The sequence below is a fragment of the Lissotriton helveticus genome, chromosome 9, assembly GCF_964261635.1.
Source record: "Lissotriton helveticus chromosome 9, aLisHel1.1, whole genome shotgun sequence".
Classification (NCBI taxonomy): Eukaryota; Metazoa; Chordata; class Amphibia; order Caudata; family Salamandridae; genus Lissotriton; species Lissotriton helveticus.
The window spans coordinates 257,893,021-257,918,584 of NC_136070.1; the positions used below are offsets into that span (position 1 = coordinate 257,893,021).

The 25,564-nt window shown below is 44.1% G+C and overlaps 1 protein-coding gene across 1 annotated transcript in view; it reads left to right on the forward strand.

Moving 5' to 3' along the window:
- Positions 1–25,564, forward strand: part of EIF2B2 (eukaryotic translation initiation factor 2B subunit beta) — a 57,900-nt gene that overhangs the window by 15,548 nt on the left and 16,788 nt on the right. The window contains exons 3-7 of the mRNA XM_078659912.1: positions 14,784–14,932; positions 18,154–18,317; positions 18,622–18,717; positions 19,692–19,829; positions 20,595–20,661. Coding sequence (XP_078516038.1) covers positions 14,784–14,932; positions 18,154–18,317; positions 18,622–18,717; positions 19,692–19,829; positions 20,595–20,661 — 614 coding nt within the window. The remainder of the gene's footprint in view (positions 1–14,783; positions 14,933–18,153; positions 18,318–18,621; positions 18,718–19,691; positions 19,830–20,594; positions 20,662–25,564) is intronic.

Here is a 25,564-nt window from a genome sequence, read left to right on the forward strand (position 1 = left end):
AGTGAGGTAGTGAGAGAGAGAGTGAGGAAGATAGAGAGTGAGGTAGTGAAAGAGTGAGGTAGTGAGGGAGAGGGATGTTGTGAGGTAGTGAGATATAAGCAGAGTGTGATGTTGTGATGTAGTGAGATAGAGAGAGAGGTAGCGAAAGAGAGAGTGAAAATGAGTTAGTGAGATAGAAAGAGTGAGGTAGTGAGCTAGAGAGTGATTGAGGTAGTGAGTTAGAGAGAGAGTGAAGTTGTGAGGTTGTGAGCTAGAGAGTGAGGTAGTGAGAGAGTGAGGTAGTGAGGTTTTGAGAGAGAGACGTTGTGAGATAGTGAGGTAGTAAGATAGATAGAGTGGAGTAGTGAGGTAGAGAGAGTTATGTAGTGAGAGAGAGGTAGATAGAGAGTGAGGTAGTGAGAGACAGAGAGAGTGAGGTAGTGAAAGAGTGAGGTAGAGAGGGATGTTCTGAGGTAGTGAGATGGAAACAGTGAGTGAGTTTGTGAGGTAGTGAGGTAGAGAGAGTGAGGTAGTGAAAGAGAGTGAAAGTGACTTAGTGAGATAGAAAGAGAGAGAGTGAGGTAGTGAGATAGAGAGAGAGAGTGAGGTAGTGAGTTAGAGAGAGAGTGAAGTTGTGAGGTAGTGAGATAGAGAGTGAGTTAGTGAGAGAGTGATGTAGTGAATTTTTGAGGGAGTGAGTCGTGATATAGTGAGAGTGAGATAGAAATAGATAGAGTGAGGTAGTGAGATAGAGAGAGAGTAAAGTTGTGAGGTAGTGTGTTAGAGAGTGATGTAGTGAGAGAGTGATGTATGGAGAGATAGTGATGCAATGTGGTATTGAAGGAGTTATTTAGTGAGGTAGTGAGATTGTGAAGCTGTGAGATAGAGAGTGAGTTAGTGAGAGAGAGTGAAGTAGTGAGAGAGAGAGTGAAGTAGTGAGAGAGAGTGAAATAGTGAGAGAGATAGTGAAGTAGTGAGAGAAATAGTGAAGTAGTGAGAGAAATAGTGAAGTAGTGAGAGAGAGTGAGTCAGTGAGAGGGAGAGTGAGTTAGTGAGAGAGAGAGTGAGTTAGTGAGTGAGTGAGTGAGAGAGTGAGGTAGTGAGAGAGTGATGTATGTAGAGATAGTGATGCAATGTGGTATAGAAAAAGTTATTTAGTGAGGTAGTGAGATTGTGAAGCTGTGAGATAGAGAGTGAGTTAGTGAGAGAGAGTGAAGTAGTGAGAGAGAGAGAGTGAAATAGTGAGAGAGATAGTGAAGTAGTGAGAGAGATAGTGAAGTAGTGAGAGAGAGTGAGTCAGTGAGAGAGTGAGTGAGTTAGTGAGAGAGAGTGAGGTAGTGAGAGAGAGAGAGAGAGCCAACTACACACACATACAGACCCACCCACACAGAGTCACACACACACAAAGTGCATCACCCACAGACACACATACAGAGCCACATACACACACAGCGCAGCAAGCACAGCGAGGGGGCAGGGAAACAACTCCGCTTCTCTGATCCATTTGTGACTCACCACCTTCACTTCTCCTACCACACAGCGCCTAGAGGCAGCACAGCGTTGTGCAATTGCATTCATGAATTCATGACGCTCACAGCTCGGAGGCAAGGCTGCAAAGCGGTTTGTGGCCCTATGTTTTTCATAGCTGTCAAGGGATTGTATTACATATCTTTCACCTTCAGGCACATTACATCGTAAATGGCAAATGTGATGCTAATGGCTTCAGTACGTTCAAAAACAACGCTTCGACCATTAGTACTACCTAGAGACGTAACTAGCTGTTTTAATAACATACGATTACTAGTGTAATTTAAGTCAAAACAGACTTAGCTGCAGGGAGCACGGCTGTAAATGTCCCCGGACCCAGTGCCAGGTTTTACATCGGTCAAGCCTATATTCCCATTTATTCGACACCTGCCCTTGCAGTTTGTGATAGAATACAACGAGTTCAGTTAGACAATACAACACAAGTCCTACGAACAACTGTGGCACCCCAGAGCCTCTATGGACTCTAATTAAGCAATGCAGGCGGTGAGCCACGGGGCTCTACATACAAAATGCCGCCTTTGCCCTGGTGGGCTTTTAAAACCAATGGCGCCTCCTCGAGCCTCTCGGGGCTCTGACAGAACTGTGGCGCCTTCTTGAGCATCGTGGGCTCTTAGACAACAAAGTGCTCCCAAGATACTGGAGCCTCGCTGGGCTCTATCTTATACTCTGCCCCCGAGCCTCTAAGACTCTCTGAAGGTGTGCCCCCTGCCCGTCTACACTCACCGGGCTCTGTGGACTCCTGCGGAGGCTCGGAGGGAACAGCACGTCTCCTCTGCCTGGCGGCTCTTCTCTTCTCCCTTGGCTTCTCCTCTGGTGGCGCGGGTGGTTATCGGAACCGCTCCGTGCACAGCGGTGCACATCGCTGCAGGGGGACGCCACGGGCCATGTTGGACCTACAAAACAGAAAAAAACATAACATTAGCAAAATAGAAGACATAGCTTACCTCAAACTGCAAAAACCAGCGTATCGGAACCGCTCCGTGCACAGCGGTGCACATCGCTGCAGGGGGACACAATGGGCCAAGCTGGACCTAGAAAACAAAGATGAAACATAAAATTAGCAAAAATAAACAAAATGGCTTACCTCTAAACGGAAACAACAACATACATACCCGCCTGAAGAACTTTGTGCATAGTAGTGCACACAGCTGCAGGGGTACGCCACGGGCCATGTTGTACCTAGAAAAAGGAAAAAAAACATAACATTAGTAAAATGGAAAACATAGCTTACCTCAAACTGCAAAAACCAGCGTATCAGAACCGCTCCGTGCACATCGGTGCACATCGCTGCAGGGGGACGCCACGGGCCATGTTGGACCTACAAAACAGAAAAAAAACATAACATTAGCAAAATAGAAGACATAGCTTACCTCAAACTGCAAAAACCAGCGTATCGGAACCGCTCCGTGCACATCGGTGCACATCGCTGCAGGGGGACGCCACGGGCCAAGTTGGACCTACAAAACAGAAAAAAAACATAACATTAGCAAAATAGAAGACATAGCTTACCTCAAACTGCAAAAACCAGCGCATCGGAACCGCTCCGTGCACAGCGGTGCACATCGCTGCAGGGGGACACAATGGGCCAAGTTGGACCTAGAAAACAAAGATGAAACATAAAATTAGCAAAAATAAACAAAATGGCTTACCTCTAAACGGAAACAACAACAACATACATACCCGCCTGAAGAACTTTGTGCACAGTAGTGCACACAGCTGCAGGGGTACGCGACGGGCCATGTTGTACCTAGAAAAAGGAAAAAAAACATAACATTAGTAAACTGGAAAACATAGCTTACCTCAAACTGCAAAAACCAGCGTATCAGAACCGCTCCGTGCACATCGGTGCACATCGCTGCAGGGGGACGCCACGGGCCATGTTGGACCTACAAGACAGGAAAAAAACATAACATTAGCAAAATAGAAGACATAGCTTACCTCAAACTGCAAAAACCAGCGTATCGGAACCGCTCCGTGCACATCGGTGCACATCGCTGCAGGGGGACGCCACGGGCCAAGTTGGACCTACAAAACAGAAAAAAACATAACATTAGCAAAATAGAAGACCTAGCTTACCTCAAACTGCAAAAACCAGCGTATCGGAACCGCTCCGTGCACAGCGGTGCACATCGCTGCAGGGGGACACAATGGGCCAAGTTGGACCTAGAAAACAAAGATGAAACATACAATTAGCAAAAATAAACAAAATGGCTTACCTCTAAACGGAAACAACAACATACATACCCGCCTGAAGAACTTTGTGCATAGTAGTGCACACAGCTGCAGGGGTACGCCACGGGCCATGTTGTACCTAGAAAAAGGAAAAAAAACATAACATTAGTAAAATGGAAAACATAGCTTACCTCAAACTGCAAAAACCAGCGTATCAGAACCGCTCCGTGCACATCGGTGCACATCGCTGCAGGGGGACGCCACGGGCCAAGTTGGACCTAGAAAACAAAGATGAAACATAACATTAGCAAAATAGAAGACATAGCTTACCTCAAACTGCAAAAACCAGCGTATCGGAACAGCTTCGTGCACATCGGTGCACATCTGCAGGGGGACGCCACGGGCCATGTTGGACCTACAAAACAGATAAAAAACATAACGTTAGCAAAATAGAAGACATAGCTTACCTCAAACTGCAAAAACCAGCGCATCGGAACCGCTCCGTGCACAGCGGTGCACATCGCTGCAAGGGGACACAATGGGCCAAGTTGGACCTAGAAAACAAAGATGAAACATAAAATTAGCAAAAATAAACAAAATGGCTTACCTCTAAACGGAAACAACAACAACATACATACCCGCCTGAAGAACTTTGTGCACAGTAGTGCACACAGCTGCAGGGGTACGCGACGGGCCATGTTATACCTAGAAAAAGGAAAAAAAACATAACATTAGTAAAATGGAAAACATAGCTTACCTCAAACTGCAAAAACCAGCGTATCAGAACCGCTCCGTGCACATCGGTGCACATCGCTGCAGGGGGACGCCACGGGCCATGTTGGACCTACAAAACAGAAAAAAACATAACATTAGCAAAATAGAAGACATAGCTTACCTCAAACTGCAAAAACCAGCGTATCGGAACCGCTCCGTGCACATCGGTGCACATCGCTGCAGGGGGACGCCACGGGCCAAGTTGGACCTACAAAACAGAAAAAAACATAACATTAGCAAAATAGAAGACATAGCTTACCTCAAACTGCAAAAACCAGCGTATCGGTACCGCTCCGTGCACAGCGGTGCACATCGCTGCAGGTGGACGCCACGGGCCATGTTGGACCTAGAAAAAAGAAAAGAAACATAAGATTAGCCTAAAAAAACAAACATGGCTTACATCTAAACGAAAACAACAACAACATACTTACCCATTTCAACAACATACTTACCCCTTTCAAGAGCTTCGTAACAGCGACTTCTAGCAGAGACGATCAGGGGAAAATGGCATTTAGAATGCTACGGCCATTTTCGGACTTGGGGGCGTGGTTTTGAAGTTCTGAGTGACAGACAACGTCACTGTCTAAAGAACATCAAAAATGATGCCCCCAAATCCGAAAAGGACGGGGCTACATCGGAGTGATGGATCTCTCCTCCAATGGCTGGCCTCCGTTTCGGAAGCCAGCCAATAGGGAAGAGACAGGGCAAGGAGGCGGGATCTACTGAGCTACTAAGAGACATTAAATCTCCGACCCCAGACTGCGCAAGCGCAGCCTTTAGGTCCTCGACCTAAAAAACTATTAGCATAGTTAAAATATAAATACATTTCATGTCAAAGGGAACATTGTAGAACCATTACTTTTAAGGCGAAATATGGCCGGCAGCTTTCGCCCTTGCAGCGGCCACCAAAAAATTAGCAGTGCAGAAGGAAATGCGAGGGTTAGACAAAAGTTGTAAAAAGAGCAGCGCCGAACGCACCTGTGTGAAGCCGGCTTCTTTCAGGATTGGCAACAAATATTTTTTCCTCTGCTCATGGTACAAACTGCAAAACATTACGAAGTGCATTGTATCCTGCACTGAAAAATGGTCGCAGCTACAAGGGGGGACTAAGTCTGGTTTCTGCCAGCTTTTAAAAGAAGAACCTAGACAAAGGTGTATCAGGTTAAATCTAAACTTTGTTAATAAAAACCTGTGGTAAGGGAAAGTAACGAAGCTAAGGTAAGGTGCGAGTGAAGATGTGCTAACCAGGAGGCTATGAGCCCTCACTGTTGGTTTCATCAATTCATGAGCCTCACGGCGCGCTTCCTTTCTGTCCATAAAGGACTTTTTTATGTAGTCTATATCCTGGGCCCTGATTCTCTCAGGGGATGAAAAAAGTTCAGGGCGACCCAGGTCTAAGAACGATTTGGCCAGATACGACAGCCAAGGAATGCTGCTGTGTTTATCAAGCGCTAGGACATCATGTAAAATACTATGGTTTAAGGGAAGGTCTTCGTTCAACCACATTTTCAGCCACAGGGTCAAAGGGGCTAGGCTCAGTATGTCCGAGAGATAGGGTAAGCCCACCTCTTTGTGGATAGAGTACGTTGGGGTTGACTGCGGTACAGAGAGCAAGGATCTAATAAATCTATTTTCTGCTCTCTGGATAGGGTCAAGATTTACATACCCCCACAAGGGGGACCCGTATAATGCAATGGCCACAGGCTTACTCTTATAGATCTTTAAAAGAGCTTCCATGGGCCTAGCTCCTAGCTTGCCAGCAAAGCCCAGGAGCGCAGAGGAAGATCTGGTTACAGCCAACCTTTTTGCTCTTATCTGTGGGCCCCATGATCCTTTCTGGTCGAATAAAACGCCTAAATAGGGGAATGTGGTTACCTTAGAGACAGGGACCCCTCTGCAGAAAAATGTTTTATGTCTTTTTTTGCGCACTCGCGCCCCATTACCATCGTATGTGACTTAGAGACGTTAACCTTGAGGTCCAGATTGTCCATATAAGAACCAAAGGCATCCAAGAGGAGCTGAAGGCCAACGCCAGTTCGAGCGATCAACACTGCATCGTCCGCGTACAGGAGTGCCGGTATTTGGGCACCTCCTGCACGCGGGACGTCCGCTACCTGGGACCGCAGATGTTCTCCCAAGCCATTAATGTAGATGGTAAAAAGCAAGGGGGCTAGAATACAGCCTTGCCGTACCCCCTTTAAAGATTTAAACAATGGGGTGCATCTGCCATAGTTTGTCACTCTGACAGCTGCAAAGAGCTCCTGGTGCATAGTCGCCATAAACATTACAAGGGCTTCATCAATACCCATCTCCAACAAGATCGACCATAATTTCGTTCTATTCACCAGATCGAAGGCAGAGGAGAGGTCCATGAAAGCAAGAAACACGGAACCCTCCTTGGCCACAGTATATTTAGAGATGAGTAAATGCAGATTAATACATTGTTCAATGGTCCCTTTTCTCTCTCTAAAACCATATTGTAGTTCAGACAACCCGCCACAGCCCTCAACGTTCTCCCTCAATCTGGATAAAAGTACTCTGCCTAAGATTTTAATGGTTGAGTCCAGAAGGGATATGGGCCTGTAACACGCGGGGTCGTCCCGCTGGCCTTTGTTTTTAAAAATAGGGACGATAGTAGATATGGCCCACGAAACGGGGGCATGGTTGGCATTAACTGCGTTGAACACATTTGACATCACCTCCGCCCACAAATTTGGAGAATACATAAAAAAGTCAGCGGGGACTCCGTCAGGGCCAGGTGCCTTGTTTTTTGTGGTTGCTAAAAGAGCTTTTTTCACTTCTTCAGGGTTAAAGATGATGGGTTGTGCCTCCACGGTAGGCAGTGAGAGCTCTTTAATTTCTTCTTCTGCGCCCCCATAGACGGCTTTAAAGTGAGACAGCCATTTTTCGTCTGTGATCACGCAGTCCATGGGTGCATTGTTATCATCAGAAAAAAAGGGCTGTTTGATAATATCCCAAAATCTCCTGCTATCCTTCAACACTGCCGCTGAAAGAAGGTTGTCCCAGGCCTCGCGTTTGATAGTATCTTTGCGAATCTTTATGGCTGCCTTGTAATTTCTCCTTAATCTGGAGATATCGTCTTTAACCCTTGGAACGTTTTTTAAGGCTACCAACAATTCTCTATGGGCATTCGAGCATGCGGAGTCAAACCAACGCTTAATTCCTGGGCTCCCTTTTATAGGTTTAGCTAGAAGGTCCTTTGCCACCTGTGCACATATTGCCTCGTATGCTGACACTATTTCTTTCCCTTGCGCGCCAGGTTTTTTACAGAGCTCAACATAATCTTTAAATTTTGGGAAGTTTAATACATAAAAGTGTTCCGGAATAACTTTGGCCCATTTCACTCGTCTATCCTTATCGGTGGTCCTCAAGGGTTGGGCAGGTTTTGCTAAGATTGGGGGTGCCCCCATCTGAGCTCTCCAGGTCACTTCAAGCAATACGGGGTTATGGTCGCTATGATGGCTTAAGACAGTGCGATAATCCGTGGTCCGGCCCAAAATGCCTTGTGAGACAAAAATATAGTCTATCACTGTTCCATGTTGGATACCAGAGAAAGTCGGCAATCTTAGGCCCCAATCGGGTTCGTACAAATCATAGTTAGCGAGTAATTCTTCAAGCTCCTGCCCCTCTACAGAGTGTTCAAAGTGAGGACCCTTTAAGGCTGCGTCGTCTTCCTCATTAACGCTACTTCCCTTACATGCTAGGTTACATAAATGAATATTAAAATCGCCTAATAAAATAAACTCATATGCAAACTGGATATTCTGAGATACTGAGTATAAAATGCTATCTAGGTTAGCGATGTTGTGACCTCTGTAATCACTATTCCCAGAATTATAAAAATTAACATATAAAGTCCTGCTACTATTGTTAATCACCCTTTCGACCATTAAGATGTTATCAGAGTCGGTGCTAATCTGTCTGTAGCTACCTTTTATATCTAAGGAGAACAAAATAACCAAGCCACCCTTGGCTCTACCCGCTCTGCTGGTAACTGCAGGTTTAGTGAAACTAGTGAACCCATCCCACCAAAGGCTGGCGGATGTGTCCCAAGTTTCTTGCAGCGCAATGATATGATGGTTTGAGATAAAACTCAACCAAGCGTTATCCTGACGTTTCGCATTTAAACCTGCTATGTTCCAGCTTAAGATCTTACAAGAATCAGTGGATAACCTAGGTACTTTGATCCCCTCCGATTCCCCTTCTACAATACGTGGCGTTGGTGGTCCCTCATTAAGTTCCCCTTGAGAGAAGCTCTGTGCGTTCACGCTAGTTGGAGTTGTCGCGGCGCAAACCTCCCTCTGAAATAGAATCGGGGGCTGATTGAATTTTGGGGGCTCTTGAGGACCAAAAGCTTCCTTGTGATTAGGGTTGCTATTGGTTTTGATGATGTTATTTTGGCCTCTTTGTGTTGATAGCGTGATCACTGCCTCATTTGCTGGATTTGCTGGATCAGCTCCTGCATTGAGTCAATCACAGGTGTTTAGGTCGGATAGAGGGCCATACCTGTTTCTCGTGCCAAATCCCCATCCAAGGGGGGTAGCTACCTGACCCTGGCCAAAAACTGACATATTCCACATGGGTTGAGGTATAATTGGGCGTGTCCTAAGCTGATCGTTTCTCATCGGATATATAAACCTATTGCCCTGTCCACGATGTTCCTGCCCCGGGAAGCTAGTGCCCCAACCAATTACGCTAGGGTCGTATAGTGTACCGGGCCTGGTGTATGGCTCATTCGGGTGATTAGGTCTAACTAAATCTGGGTTAGTTGTAGGCTGAAAGTAGTCAATAGAATGTCGAAGTCTAATATCCCCTCCCCAGCTAGTGATGTTAGAGGATCTCTTCAGGGTGGGGATATTGTTGATTGTTGCAGACTGCGATTTACTATAGAAAAATTTAAGGGTGAGCGGGATTATGGAGCCACTGCGACGTTGAGGTGGAAAGATATTAGTCAAAATCTCTGGAAGAACCTCAGCATTGGCAAAATTTAAAATTACACAATCCCCCTTAAACTTCTTTGGGTTACTCCCAATCCAGGGTACCCTCCTAGTCATAATGATATCCCCAGCCAGTTTTTCTATCCCTTGCTGTGCCATGTACATATTATTAGTAAGCCAGTGCAACGCTTTATCTTTCAGGCCCTGGTTGGACTCTAGTTTGTCTTGTGTTAAAACAGGAACATTTGCTAGTACCAGTACCACTGGTGAAGCTTCCAGGATAAATTGGGCTGAAACATCCTCTGGTTGCAGGTCCACTTTAGCAGCAGTTATGCTAATAGGTAGATCTGCGGCTTCTGCCTCCTGTCTGGGTACCAAAAGAGATGGAGATAGTGGCAAAGGCTCTTGTAAGGCGGGCAGTGGGTTGCATTCAATTGGGGTAACCACCGTATCTGAAGCCACCATGTTTGTGACACAAGAAGATAGGTTCCCCACCTCTTCAACCAACTTGCTATGTAAACCTCCCAGCTTTTTAACCTCCGAGGTTAGTTTGTCCAGTTTCCCGATCAGGGGTTTTATTATAGTCCTGATTTTAATGTCTATCATATCTTGGATCCTGATGAATAAGTCGTCATCAACCGTGCGTCTTAACTCTACGTCGGTGTCTGACTCATCGTTGTTTTTCCCATCACGCCGTGGTGGGGGGGTGGCGGGCTTTTTTCTACCTTGTTGTTTCCCTCCCCGCTTTGCTGGGTATTTTCTACAAGCTCTAACCGCCCGTTTGGCGAGCTGCGGGGGTGATAGAACTTCATCCGCTATAGCTGTCTGGTGATCTTGATCAACAACGGTATTATCTGATAGATCTATCAGATCAATTTGTGGGTCCGAGTCGTCAGCCTCGTTGACATTAACTTGATGCATAGAAACTGCAAGATGTGTAGGGGACATTTCAGGCGGGATATCCTCTGTTGCTAAACTTAAAACACTTGTGGAAGGGCTTTCTGGGGGCAAGATAGGCGACTGGCTCAAGCCTAGAGATTGCCTTCTCTCGGTGATAATTTTACTGACCTTTTGGACCAGATATGAGTCTATGGTGTTAAGTGGCTCAGTAGGAACGGGTGCCAGTTTCTTCCCCATATTTTCTGCCGTCTGAGACTATATGGACTAGCAAAAGTTAGCTCAGCGGCAACAAATTTAACAGGTTAATCTCGTCGGCGTGATATTTAGTTCTGGGGTTTCAGGCTATAGCCAGTACCTTATCAACGCCAAGCAGTGGGTGACAGAGGGGTGGCCTAGCCTGGCCTTTACGTGCCTCTGAGGGCCACAGAGGGCCCGCCCTTTGCCCGGGCTTAGCCCCGGGCGCTCCCGCGCAGCGTAGATCACTGCTCCTTATGGGCGTAGGTCAGGATAGAGCTGGGCGGGGCGGTCAGGGAGAGCGGGCCAGGTGACTCGGCCAGAGGATTGCTGGGACTCCTGGGAAAGCGAGTCCCGGTTCCTACGCTCGCAGCCCTGTCTCGCGCTCACTCGCCCAGCAAATACCTGCAGCTCCTGTGTCAGCAGCGGCGAAGCGGGACCCGCGAAGCGGGTTCCGCAAGTTGTAGCGGGGTCCTTCCTCCGAGAACGGCAACAGGGTAAAGTGAATTCAGCGTCCCCACAGGCTATAGGAGGCTGGGTCTCTTAAGGTGATTGAGCTGGGTGGGGTGGTCAGGGAGAGCGGGCCAGGTGACTCGGCCAGAAGATTGCCGGGACTCCTGGGAAAGCGAGTCCCGGTTCCTACGCTCGCAGCCCTGTCTCGCGCTCACTCGCCCAGCAAATACCTGCAGCTCCTGTGGCTCCTGTGTCAGCAGCGGCGAAGCGGGAGCCGCGAAGCATGTTCCGCAAGTTGTAGCGTGGTCCTTCCTCCGAGAACGGCAACAGGGTAAAGTGAATTCTATTTTGTGGCCTCCTTGCTGTCATTTGTCAGTGTTCCTAAATATTCCTTGCTTTTAAGTGGTTAATCTTGTCTCTTTCCACCTTTTAGTCAATTGTTAACTCCCACAGAGCAGCGCCCTAGGACTTGTACTCTTCCACATGCCCCATTTTATTTCTTGGCTCCGAGGCAATTCTTTAAATTTTCTATGAGCACTTCACACAAGTGTGTCGTTTTGTTTGCTTTGCTCAGCGCAGCATCACGGCTGCAGCGCTTTATCTTCTCTCTGTGGGTATTTCCTTGCCCATCACAAGGGCAACTGGTTACGTCTTCATGTGACTTCAGAGCATTTAATTTAAAATCTAATACCCGCACTCCATTGGGGCTCCCTATCATCTCCTGCTATTATTAAACACACTTCCTTTGTTTATCATCCCTCTTCCACTGTTCGTTGTGTTTTTTGGCCTATTAATGTAGCGGACCCGAAGGTATTGGAGCTCTTTACTCAAATATCAGTTGCATTAGAGGGCACAGAGAGGCTAAGTGATTTACCCTGAAACGCAGGATGTTGAGCCTCTCGCTGAGACGTAAAGCCTGTTCGCCAGTTTCAAGGTCCCTGCTCTAGCCCTTACGCCACCTCCTCTCTCAAGATCAGCATATAAGACGGTTGGCACTCCATTGGAACGCACAATTAAATTGCATTTCCGTTAGGCATTTCAAAGCAGTGCCGGCCATCTTTTGGCGATTGGTAACACACTCACTAGTTGAAGATGGAAATAACCTTTTTGGCGATTCTAGTAATCCAAGTTATTGCTTTGCCTCTTTCGCAACTAAAACCTCTAAAAAATGCTTTCTCTTAACTTTTATTTCTTTATGTCCTGCTCTTTCATTGTGAGAAGCTGCTTATGTGTGGAGTATGGTCCCAATCATGAGTCAATTGTCGTCTCAGCAAGTTTCTACTAGGTTGTAAGCCTGGCATTTTTCCTGAGGTTGGGGGGTTGAGGGACAAGTAAGTATTAAGGGTACTAAAATCTATGAGAAGGTATTTTCTGCTTCTGAACTGGTTAGTGACCTAACTCCACTGCCTAAAACTGTGGGAGGATCAGACCGCATATTCCCATCTCGACCTCAAGCAAATATATTGTGCATATCTTCCTGAATAAAAGCTGCATTTTTTAAAATCTAAAATGCATTCAGTGAGTAATGCTTGCAGAAGGCAAGACGAGTGACCCAAAGTTCTGCTCATAATGTCTGTAATAGGAATGTATCTTTATAAACTTACCAGTACTGCATCTGGTGTGGTGAAATAAGTGTCTCTGGTTCGTGAAGCCTAACAATAGTGGCCTTGTTACTTTATTGCGTGGGGTATACCCACTTTATATTTATGAAATGAAATGAAAATGATTTTTGTAAAGTGCACATAGCTGCCCTGAGGCGTCCAAGCGCTGAGATTACAGCTGAGACTTTGGTTGCTCGGGGAGAGAAGATATCAGCCTGATACTGCTAATTGTTAAACAAGAACGTTTTCAGCTGCTTGCGAAATGAGGTGAGATCGGGGTTGGACCTTAGATGCTGGGGGAGAGCATTCCACATCTTGGCCACATTATAAGAGAAAGAGCGGCCTCCCGATCTTGTTTTCTTTATTTTGGGAACTACGTGGGATGAACGCAGCTGTCTGGCAGGGTGGTAGGGAGTGATAAGGGATTGGTTGATTGCTGGACCTAAGGACCAGAATGCCTGATGTGCAATACAAAGGGATTTAAAGCCGACTCTTTCCCTAACGGGGAGCCAGTGTAGTCGCCTTATCCTAAGCAGCTGAGTGTAAACTCTGAAACAAGTTATTTTTGACAGAGTTCTCAAAACAGTCAAATTGTGTAGTTTTTCCTTAACCAAAAGAGCCTAGCGTGTACATTGAAAAAACCCAAAAGAGATTATTTCCTGGTTTAAATGATATCTGTGATACAAATAATGGTACTGTCTGAACCCCTGCCAAAAATCATGTACATTTATTTTCGAGAATGAGTCTAGAGCTGGCGATTCTTCCGTTGGAGGTCTTTCACAAGGAGTCATAGTCTCAAATAGTTGTGCATCAAATTTACTAAAACTGATGTAAATATAATTGGGAAGCTGGATCTCTTAATAGGAAAGAGAAAGTTTGATGTACTCACCCGCAGGGGTCTCAAGGCGCTTGTACGAATACCACTGTGGAACCCATCCTGGCTTTCCCTGTGAGGTGTCCACTCCTGGGCACCCCCAAGGTGGAGGCCAGGCATCCTTAGCGTTGTGGGGGCCGTTGTGGAGATTAAGCAAGCTATTGCCCAGAGTTGTAGAGTGGGACTCCATGATTGGAATAGGCACCGAGGCAAGAATTATCAGGTCCGTGGAATTTTTGAGCCCAAGACCCGCCGAGGCGGGGAATTGAACCCTGGTCCCGGGCTAGACCTCTGCATCAGGGTCTGCCGCTCTAACCATTGAGCCATTGAGTCAATCAAGAGTTCTCTTCCATCCTAATTGGAAATGTAAGTTAAAATGTACTTCAAGGTAGTTTTGAGAGAGTACATGTCTCTTTAGGAGCCAGTTTAATAATGTTCATAACTTGTTTTTGATCTGCTTCCTGGTTCGTTTGTTTTAGTAGGGCACATGCTGGCCGTAATTTTCTTATGAGAGTTTCAAATATGTGTATGCTAGAATTTCAGGACCAGGCTCTCCAGTGGTAGAGAGAGGTTAACTGTCTGCCCATTTGTTGGACTAGGATATGTGAAAACTGAACCATAAATGCCTGCCCTTGCTTGGAGGAACTTCAAGCTTCTCAAAATGGATGCTATGTTTATAAATATTTGTGTGCTTCGATGTGTAAACATCCATCCATCCAAGAGCACCACCCATTTGCCTCCCTCGTTTCCTGCTTTTTCTGCCCTTCAGACAGGAGGAGTGTTTTTATTATCCAGCGCTTCCTGTTTTTTGCGTTGTTCATTACACTGTTTGTATTTATTTTACATAAAAGAAAGTCATGGAAACGTTAAAAAAACCTTTGCTTGCCTCTGCGAGTAGGCTGTACTCTAAAGACTTTAACCTGAACTAAGGCTGAAGTACAGCTGACCTACCCATAATTTACATTTCATTCTTTGAATTCTATCATATGCCCATTCAGGGCTGGAATTCATCTCTGGACATTGAGAAACTGTCTCCTTCTGTCGAAGTATGAGATCCTAGATTTTGTAACCGCATGGCTGCAGTCACATTCAGGTTTAAGGGAGTTGATACCAGGCTGCATCACCAGATCAGCAAAAACTATTGCTATATGACCGAAGGCCAGTACTCATCTACAAGGGTTCTCTACCACCCAATTTAGGGAACATATATCAAAATATACACTGGACTTGGTTTTTTGTTCTCCACCCTATATTACCTAGCTATAATTGTGTTTTCTCCTATTTCTACAGACTCCGTGGTCGCAGTGAGGAGACGGATCAGCAGGAGTCACTTCATAAACTATTGACAGCTGGTGGGCCTAGTGAGGATTTTAACATCCCATACCCCCCGTTGAAGGCGAATGTAATTGAGGCAGTCAATGAGCTGCTAATAGAACTTGGTAAGAGAGCAAGTCAAATACTGGTGCTTAAAATGGCCGGCCTTCTCATATATTATTTCAGTTTTTGTTGCACTGAAAACTACTACCTGTATTTATTTCTTGGTGTCTAGCCTGTTTTTGGATACTAACACATCTACTGCCAATTGCCCTGAATTCTCATGATTTTGGAAATTATTTTTCTTGTAGGGACTTTGATTTCTAGTAGCCCATCAGCACAAAATAGTAGTATAAAACCTCATGTCTTTTGGACGGTTGGAACATTCGTGCTAAACTAATTTCAACCCAAACTAATAAAATCCCCAAACTATTTACTCACCCACTTTATCACCAACCCCTAAATACCCAGCAGAAAATTTCCCTCATATGTAAAGCTTGTTCCAGATTTTATCTAGAAAATATTAAGGACAACTTTGTCAACCGTGGAACTGTTTGCGCAGGCTTTTTTTCAGTCAAATAATCAGCTTCCTGTATCAACGCCTGCTGCCATTTACCCAGCAGACGTTTGCCTGGTAATCCTAAGGCTTATTCATAGCAGCAGCAGTTTCTGCAATGAGGAATGCAGAAGCACAAGTTCTGTGACATAGGGTTTGACCACAGAGTTAAAACTCTTGAGGGTCTGGCTTTCTTACATACATTTTGTTTACATAGTTCTCCTTTTATATTCACGACTGTGCCTGTGATGTCCCACCACCGAGATATTGTCAGTATGGCGGTGGGGTTAGCTTACTATTCTTTTCTGCTGTTTCAGTATCTGAGAATCTCATGCTAGAGAAGGAAAAGCTACTTATGATCTTGGTTTATATAATTGGTATTCTAAACATCCCACTCGCCTTCACCTTGGGCCAGGGGAAAGTTTGTATTTCTATCTGAATAAATCTTTTCTCCACTTGATCTCCAAAAACAATCTGTTTTAGTGACATCTCCCGTGCATGATACCACAGTTTAACTCCTAGAACTATTAAAGTGGTAACATCGGTTTTCTCACATGTAAAAAGCCTTATGGGAGCGATTGCTTTATTTTTGCTTTTAAAATACATCTTTGGGGTGATGTTTTCAGTGAAATGTAATTTATTATGAATAATGTAGTGTTATTGGATTGATTTGAAATAAAGACAGGCAACGTTGCTTCCTATTGGAATGTTTTTTTTTTTAATTCAAAAACAATAATATATGTATATGTAAAAATGTTTTCCCGGAACTTGCACAGCTGTAGTGATATTTGAATATCGGAGGAAATCTTAGAAATGCATATTTTATCTCTATCAAATGATGCCTTAGCATGAGAGTCTGTTTGTGGCGTAGGCAACAGCAATGCAGATGCCCCTAGTATTGGATTCTGATATTGTGGCACAGGCGATGATGATACAGATGGAAACTGGATCTACAAGGCTGGGTGAGGTGGTGCCAGGGGAATAATTATTAGTATCTAGCCATGGTGGAAGCTCCGGGGCTAGATGTACACCTAGTGCGTGAACATGCATTGCTGTCTTTTAATGGTTCCTTGGTGTTGTGCTGTTAACAGTGAACGTGCAGCTGCCATTGGAAGGTGGGTTGCTGCAGTGTTTGCAAAGGTGGCATAGTTGGGTATATTGGCTAAGACTCCATACATATTTTGTGAAAGTTAATTTATTTATTACAGACAGATATTGGGCACTTGCCAGTCGTTCGGTGTTGTCACGTTCCTATTGTGGTTGCTGGTTGACCACCAAGGTGTAGCTATCTTCATGAAACACTTTAGAATAGTTTCTTGGAAAATCTCTATAACCATTGCTGTAAACAGCCTCTCCTTAAATTTTGCCATAGTTGCACGGGGATACACTACTATAGCACTTTTGAGTGGATACCGTGTGCAGTGTTAGGTGCAGACCCATCCCTGGGGCAAGCTGATTTGCTGGTAAAAGTACAGATTAATGGTGGAAGCTTGGCCAAAAGACCTACTCTTGCATTCCCCCCCCCCCCCCCCCCCCCCATCAGTAGATGCACATATACATTCTCATGTGGGTTGGCAGTGGGATGCAAGATTGGACTCCAACAGAAACCTCAGTGGTGGTAATCCAAAACCACAAATTAGCAGTTGAAGAGTACATTGGAAACAAGAATGGGTGTGCATTCGCAAGAAAGCCTTAGCTACGCTAAGCTTACAACTTAAGAAATACAAACAAATGAACTTAGCTAGGTAGATAACGAGGTATTCATTTTGTATCCAGACATCAAGCCAGGCACATCTTTCCAGTTCGTTCATACTTTTTAAATTTTCAAATGTAAAAGAGCATGTTTGGGGAACAAGCTGGACAGATGTAGCTGACTATATGCCTTGATAAACAAGTAATACCTTGTTATCTACTTCAATTGGTTCATCTATTTGTATTTCTTAAACTGTAATCATAGTTCGGATTAGGAGCCCTATCAGGAACTAATGAAATGGTGAGGTGTGGTCCAAGTACCCATACCTCCAAAAAATGTATATCTTGTAGAAGCCAGAAGGAAACAGTTTTAGGAATTTGTGTTTGTATGTTTCCCATATCTTGAATAGAGACGATATGAATTGAAACCGGTGTTCTAGCCATAACTCACTCTAAAACCTTATAAGGGGTTTACAGTTTTGCAAGTCAACTGAACAGGATGTATTGATTGTCACAGTCTAAATAGATGGGTGAAGTTATGACGTGATTAACTAAGATGTTAGGACTAGCAAAGTATGGCATCAGAAAGTGAATGTTTTACCAAAGCATTTTTTTTAAGGGAACTCAAAGTGGGCATATTGCACTTTTAGAAATAATAATCAGCGCTAGGGAAAAGTAGCAAAAATTAAGATTTTTCAAATGTTATATATTTCTGGTATGGGTTTGACATTTTGCATTGAAGGTGACACTAAAATATGTTTGATATTGTAAATGTACATGCACCTTAAATTGATGTGTTTTTGTCTGAAGATAAAAGTAAGTGTAACTGAACAAAAGATATGAAGAGCGTGATGCTGACGATCCTTAGACCAATAGAGCCACTCCGGAAACAGAGTACAGTGCGTGAAGGCCTATTCTTACCTACCACCATTCATGGTAGTGGAATGAGTCTTCACGTAACTTGATATACAGCCCATACCCTAATCTTTCCTGAAGATGTCTGTTAGCTGTTTATGTTTATGATCTGTGTTACCAATTCTCTCCCACTCACCTCTTCAGACATGTTTACTCATAGCTTTTATGTTTTGGTCTTTGCAGAGGGGACAATAGATAACATCGCAATGCAGGCTCTAGAACACATCCACTCCAACGAAGTGATAATGACCATTGGCCGATCTCGTACTGTAGAGGCTTTCCTGATGGAGGCTGCACGAAAGCGTAAATTCCATGTCATTGTAGCAGAATGTGCACCATTTTGTCAGGTAATGACCAATATGTACTGGCCTGGTAGGAGAAGGGCTCTCTGGCAGTGGTGGTTAGTGTATATAGGATGACACTTGAGGTCTGTCTTTGAGAGGGTGTGGTGAAATAAACTTTTGGAAAGATGGCTGTAGAAGTGGCGGAAGAGTGTAAGCTGTGGAAAGCGGCCCACGTGGACTGTTTTTGCAGGGGGGAATACACAAATGTTGATTGGTGGGAACAGAGCTTACTTCAGGGAACACAAACTGTTGGATTTGAATTTACACTTTGATTTTCGTTATTAAGATGCATTGGTTTCTCACACAGGGTCATGAAATGGCTTTGCGGTTGTCCGAAGCAGACATCGAAACCACAGTCATAACAGATGCAGCTATCTTTGCTGTTATGTCGAGGGTGAATAAGGTATGTATAGCATTTGCGTCATAAAGCAATAGAACAGGAATACAAGGTTCAGGTATGAGGCGAATGAACAAAATAACAGGTGAGAAAGCCAAAGATAAATAGTACAGCAATGCAAAACATGTTTTCAGTCATGGTCTACAATAGAAGAAATCTCTAGTAAGTTTCCCTCTTACCATAACGGTGCTGATGCATCTACACATGTTCTTCTCCTGTAAAGCCCTGTCCAGGTGCAGATGAGATATAAATCCATGTATTTATGCCCTCTGCTCCACAAGAGTACCCAGTCCTCTAAGCCTTCTCTAATATATAAGGTTCTGGTTTCCAAAATTATAGCAGTGTAGCAGATAATATCCAGGCATAAATTAGGTGATGCTCTTGGACAGTAGCTGTGCGAATTTATAGCAGGCTAGGCCTACTACAAATTCTACAGTTGCAAAAAGCTGTTTTGAACTATATGAAAGAAATTAAACAGTGGATAGGCCACAGATTGCAATAGGTGTAACAGGAAAATATTTTACTAAGAAAACCGGTAAACAGCAATGCTTTGTCAGTACTGTAGAGACAATGGGACAGATTCGAAAGAAGTGGAATGTAGGGGCTGATGCTTCAAAGACTAACATGCTATGGTTTCAATTCTTAAAAGTGCTCGGGTACATTCAAGTATCTATGGCTGTAGTGATGCGACATAATTGTACCATTGTGGCTTGTCCTCTTAGGTAATCTGAACATGTCAGCATGGTAGCTCACTCTTCTAAGTATTGCTTAGACCGGAAGTGGTGCTACTATATGTTTTTTTAGAGAGGACAGGAGTCTCTGTCTTGCACCTAGGAGCTAGCCACACAAAGTAGACTATTTTCCTCAATGTAAAAACACACATTTTGGGTTTGACCTGCTCTGTGGAAACTGGGTGGAGACTATTACTGGAGCCACATGCTTGTTCACTTTTACAAATATTTTCCTGTTTTTCGTTGTAGGTTATCATTGGAACTAAAACAATTCTGGCCAATGGAGCTCTGAGAGCTGTGGCTGGGACCCACACACTGGCTTTGGCAGCCAAGCACCACTCCACCCCCCTAATTGTCTGTGCTCCCATGTTTAAACTCTCGCCACAGGTTAGTCCGGATGTATGTTGCCTGCCCGTAGAAATTTAAGCATGCACCTGCTGTAGCTTGAATGGTAAAAATGACTTTGTAGAGAAGCTACTAGAGAAGCTACTAGAGTGGCATAAAGGGGATGGTTAATACACCCAGTTTCCCCTCAGCAAAGCATAGCATAGCATAGTTAAAAATAAATGGCTTGTGGTCTGGGCTGAAAAGGAGAATCTACACGTGTGAAAGGGTGGTCTGGGTGAAACAAAGCGAAACATTAATTTGTTGACCTGGAACTTCGGGTGTAATTGGTCAGACAGCTGATTTCTGAAGACCCCTGCGGGTCTCTGGGTTTACTTGAGTTTATTTTGTTTGAGTATTCAGTTTGAGTTGATTTGGGTTTAGATGAGGTTTATTTAGGTCCTGGACACAACTTTGCTTAATGCCTCCGACTGGATGTTGCAGGAGAGGGGTGGGTGTGGGGGTGGTTGTAAGAGAGCATAATCTGCTATCCTGTGGCAGTGGAGGCATAATAGGACAGTAGGCTAGGCAGAGCTGATAACCTGGTTTTCTGCGGTGAAGCGCAGCTGGGTGTGATGGGAGCCACATCTGGTCATTACTACATACAGTGTTTTCTGTTGTACTAGAGTACGAATGGAGGTGATGTAGAACTCTGTACTGTGTGCAAACCGTCCTATGCTGGGTATGAGCAAAGAAATAGTGTTTGCCGAAGCATGATTGTGTGCTTAGGAACAATGTACATTAATCTGTTCCATCTTTGTATTTCAGTTTCCTAATGAAGCGGATTCCTTCCACAAGTTTGTGTCCCCACAGGAGGTGCTTCCCTTCTCTGAAGGTACACTGGTTTAATGGGTTTGGGATGGTCTTGGGGACTAGAAGTGGAGATGGAAAATTTACGTAAGTGTTCCCATAGATACCTATAACATGTATTTGTCCTGGATTTATATCCTTAGACTTCTTCCCGGTCACCTGGACGGATCTTAAAATTCTTTGCTTTTGTTTTATTAAAATAAAAATAAAACATGGATCCGAAACAAATGCGCGTGAAAAAGAGGGACTGGCGATGTCTCATTAAAGAATTTATCTACAGCCTTTTGGACATACTTGAGGTCAAAGGACATAGCAACCAAGTCAGCATTTTAGTTTTGTTTTATTTGCTATTCCTCAAAATATTAATTAACCTCCATTGATAGAAGGATTGGTTGGTTTGATAATTGATCTGGGGAGGATAGTCTTTCTGTAGTGATACATTTTCCTTTTTCTGCAATTGATCCACTAAAGATTTTGAACCTTAGAATAGTAGTACCACAAGAAAAACCTTTATGATCGATTTTGGTGTATTTTTTTACATTTTTTTTTATACTTTAAAGCTCCAACCGCTTATGTGTCTTCGTCTCAATGTATTTCTAATGTTGTATAAAGTAAGCATGTAAACATGCGGCAGCCACATTGATATTAGAAAAGGGCACATTATACAAAAGGTTGCTGTGGTAGCTTTGCCTTCTTTTGGATGTGAGCTGATGACCCAAAGCAAACTGTTAGTCTTTAAATACTCAACAAACCGGACCGATAAACCCCTATTCCAGTTAGATATGGAATAAAGTTTTTGGCTGGAATTGTTAATGTTTAAGGTATAACACAAGCTGGATGCATACTTGTTTTGTTATCCATAGCTGTCTCAAAAAATTACTGTCTCACCAGACCAGTAAATGTCCGAGATACTGAATCCCTAAGCACCCTCCATGGTGTTGAAAGTGTTCTTTCACTCTAAATGCAAATGCTTTCTCAAACCATTTGGAAGACCAGAAAAAACCCACAAAAAAAGATTTACGTTGTCTGAAGGATATAAAAACTGTGGCAGATTCATAGAATAGAGTGCCTTAAAAACACTACTTCCGTAATGGAAAATATTACTGTAAGGCTTTTCCTAGTTGTGGCACCTAGAATTTGCCTAGCCTTAAAGCTTAATTAAAGCTGTATATAAGGGTAAGCCACTACCAGCTAACCAAGTTCGCCCCTCAGTCTGCACTCAAACAAAAGCCAGAATATTGACCTCTCGAGAAGATTCTGGAGAACCAGTAAGCAAAGACATTACTGTAAACCAGCTTTGGCAATGCCAATAGGTCTTGCATTTGCGAGAGTCAGAGCTACTGGCATTGTAAATGACAATGTCTTTTACCATGTGCTTTGGTTTGGAGTCGATAGATGTGGGGTCGAGTGGAATTATGTGGGTTGAAGTGGAATTGTTCGTTGTGAAATAGTGTGTTGTGGAGTGGAATTATGTGGCATGGTGGATAGAGAGGGGTGAGAGCTACACAGAATAGATGGCCCATATCAGGATGTGTAGACATCAACAAATACTAATGTCAAGATACACCAACATAAGTCAAGCGTCGACTTCAGCATATAGCAACATCAGAATATGCGGATGTCAAGGCCTGTAAAGGTTGTAGTGCTGGCTCCAGAATGCACTAAACACATATGGACATCTGCGTGTGTGTGTCTGCTTGTGTAGGAGTGTGTTTAGTTGCATTGTTAATACGAGTATTTAAACGTATAAATATAGTGCATGCTAGTTACCTACCTTTAATAACCATTGGGTACATAATTATATTTGCATATTATACACCTGCATGGGAAATAGATGGATGGATGGACGGAGGTGCGTGTTGGAAAGACAGTGGGTGGGTAAATGGATGGACAGATGTAGATGGTTGTTGGAAGGGCAATGCTTGGGTGGGCCAATGGAGGAAGTTGGGTATTAGGACAGTGGGAGGGTGGATGGACAGACGGACAGAAGTGTTAATTGGAAGGACATGGAGTGGACGGACAGGCGAAGGTGTGTGTTGGAACTGGATTCAAGTTTTGGTGTGCTATCCCCGTGATAATCACAAAAAAATGGACTGTCAAAGTCAACACGAGCAGTGAGGTCACTCACCGAAGAATGGTCCCCACTCAGCGCAACTTGGGTCGGATCACTTTGCTGTAAATAAAGGGGCTGCTTGGAAAGCAGGCGGAGCGCTGAAGCCCGGATTCAAAGGTGCAGGCATTTCTAAGAATTGCTCGATGTAACTAATAACAAGCATTGGCATAGCCAATAGGTCTCGCCTTTGGGACCTTTATAAGTTTTTAGCCATGCAACAGTTGATGTTGTTGCACCAAGGATATTGTGCTGCATAACTAAATACTTATAAGGTCCCAAAAGTGAGACCTATTGGCTATGCCAATGCTCAAAACTCCTTCCACAGCTCCAAAGTCGGCAGCTCTGGCCGTATGGCCACGTCCTCTCCATCTAAGTCAACGGGGGGAACTTGGTGCAGTGAAAGGAGTCCCAGAGCAGCCGACATCGAACAAACGGTTCTGATGGAGAACGTGAGGATCCGGAGAGATGATGGATTTTACTGTAAGGAGAATTGACGGCTCAGGAGAGAGGCTTGTCTTAGCAAGGACCAGGAGGCAGGGTACACCGATTCATTTAAAGCAGTAAACGAGGGGCAAGAGGAGCAGATATATTTCTATGGCAAGGACTGACGTGCAGGAGAAGCCAGGAATATTTCACTAATGACGAATGAGTTGGAAGAAAGAAAAGGAGAGGGGATTTAGGAGCAGGAGAAAGAGATGTGTTTCTATAGTGCGGAGCTAGCGCCTGGTTCGATTCCCGGCGATGGCTTAACATCCTGTGATTATAGGCAAATCGCAATCATCTGTGTGTTAGTTAAATGAACCTGCTTGTGTAAACAGTTCTGTTGCCCACGGGCCGAGTAGGCTCTGTATAAAACTGCACAAAAACAGAAAGGGCTGAGAAACTAGAGAGATCGGATTCATTTCGCTGGTGAGGAACGAGCAGCAGGTGTAACACCTGTTATGAGAATGTAGGTCAAAAAGGAGTTTCGCCGCCGCAAGCACAAGTATGTGCTTTGAAAAAGAGCTGCACGGCGACTAAAGGTCTCCTATGCAATGCATGCACACTGCGTAGGCGAGACCTAAAAAGGAATCCGGTGCCTCGCTTAGTGGGAAGTGCTCAAGACCCGAAAATCATAAATTAAAAGATTGTTGCACAAAGCGTGGTGTAGCCCAAAAAGCATAAGCGTGTGCATAAATTAAAAGAATGGCATAAGAATTGCGTCGTCCATGAAGCATGTGCCACAACAAACACTTGAGGAAAGTGCTAGATTACATTAAAGCACGGTGGCAGTGAATCTGATGTCGTGCTAAGTGGGAAGTGCTCAGTCTGAATCAGAAAAAAAAATTCCAAAGACACTAAGTACAATGGCACAAATGGAAGAGAAGAAGTCCTGCGTCAATACTCTGAGTTAACAATTGAGAACAAGATGTCGGAACGGGCCTTGGGGGTTAGAGGCACCAGGAAAAGTATTTGGTGCCTGGATTCAGTGTGGGTCACTGGGGTAGTGTCTGAACTGCGGCTGAGTGTGTGCTGCCTGGCACACCTGCTACTTCCTCCTGGAGTGAGAAGTTGTTTTGAGGAAAGCTGCTGTGAAAATAACATGGCACAAATTCAGAGAAAAATAAGTAAATTAAGGCCTTACAATTGATTCAAGGCATGTACAGCAATCTCCAAAGAACAGGAAGCAGAAGTGGGGTGACACAGCTTATAAAGCAATTAGGAGAAACGCAAACAACTGTCTCTACCACTGCTTTTTGATACAAGTGCCCCCAAGATATTTTTTACATTTCTTCATTGGGGCAACTGTGAACTCTACGCTTGCCCGTCTCTGAGATTAGAAGGCAAGTCAGGGCCTGTACCTGACGGTAATGGTTGCCATAACAGACTGATCTGCCCAAAGACCCCTTTTTAGAAGAAAACTTTAACCCTCACTATCTTTAACCACCACAATAGAGGAAGCATGTCCTGAAATCATACAATATACACATAATATGCGTGAACTAATGATTCCATGCAACATAATATGGTAGCCCCACTGGCCAACAAAAAACATACTCTTTTATTTAAAATACACATGAATGCCTTCATACCATAACATGAGTTATTAATAGTTTGAAAAATTAGTCCATAATATTTCCTCTCTATAGAGAGACCGAACATGTCCTGATAATTGTTCTTTTTGGGGTCCCAAAACATTTAGTTAAGCTCTGAAAAGACCTCTTTCTCAAACGACAATAGTGCCGATGGCTTCATCAATGTCATTTATTCTGGGTTTTGGGTCGATAATGAATAAAGACTTACAGGGCAATAGGGCTGTATTACTGTGCTACACATCACGTGAAGAGATATAAAAAAAGATTGGTATTATGAGGGAATATTTGTCCCCTGTGAAATCTCTTGCTGTTGAGAAATATTTAAGAAATAACAATTCAGATCGTATACTTTATATGTGCCCATATATGCAAGTTAAACTATTGCCAACTAGGATAGCCTTTCAAACTATACTGAACTGCACTTACTGCTTGGACGGGCATTCAATCAAGCGCTATATAATAAAAACTAATTACTACAGTTACCGTACATTTCAAGCATGATCTGGGGGTGATCTGGTAGAAGGGGAGTCAGGAGGTTAGTATGTTTTCATGAGATGCGGCTTCATCCATGACTGTGTGACAGTTCTTTCAAAGTTGAAAGAAAGGACACTCGTAAATCAACACAGCAGTTCTGTGACCCCCATCAGATTGGTCGGGTGAAAGCAAGGGAATATGCATTTTCCCGTCATCTCCTCACTCACAAGGAGCACAGGCATCCGGCTTAGATTAATACCGAGAAA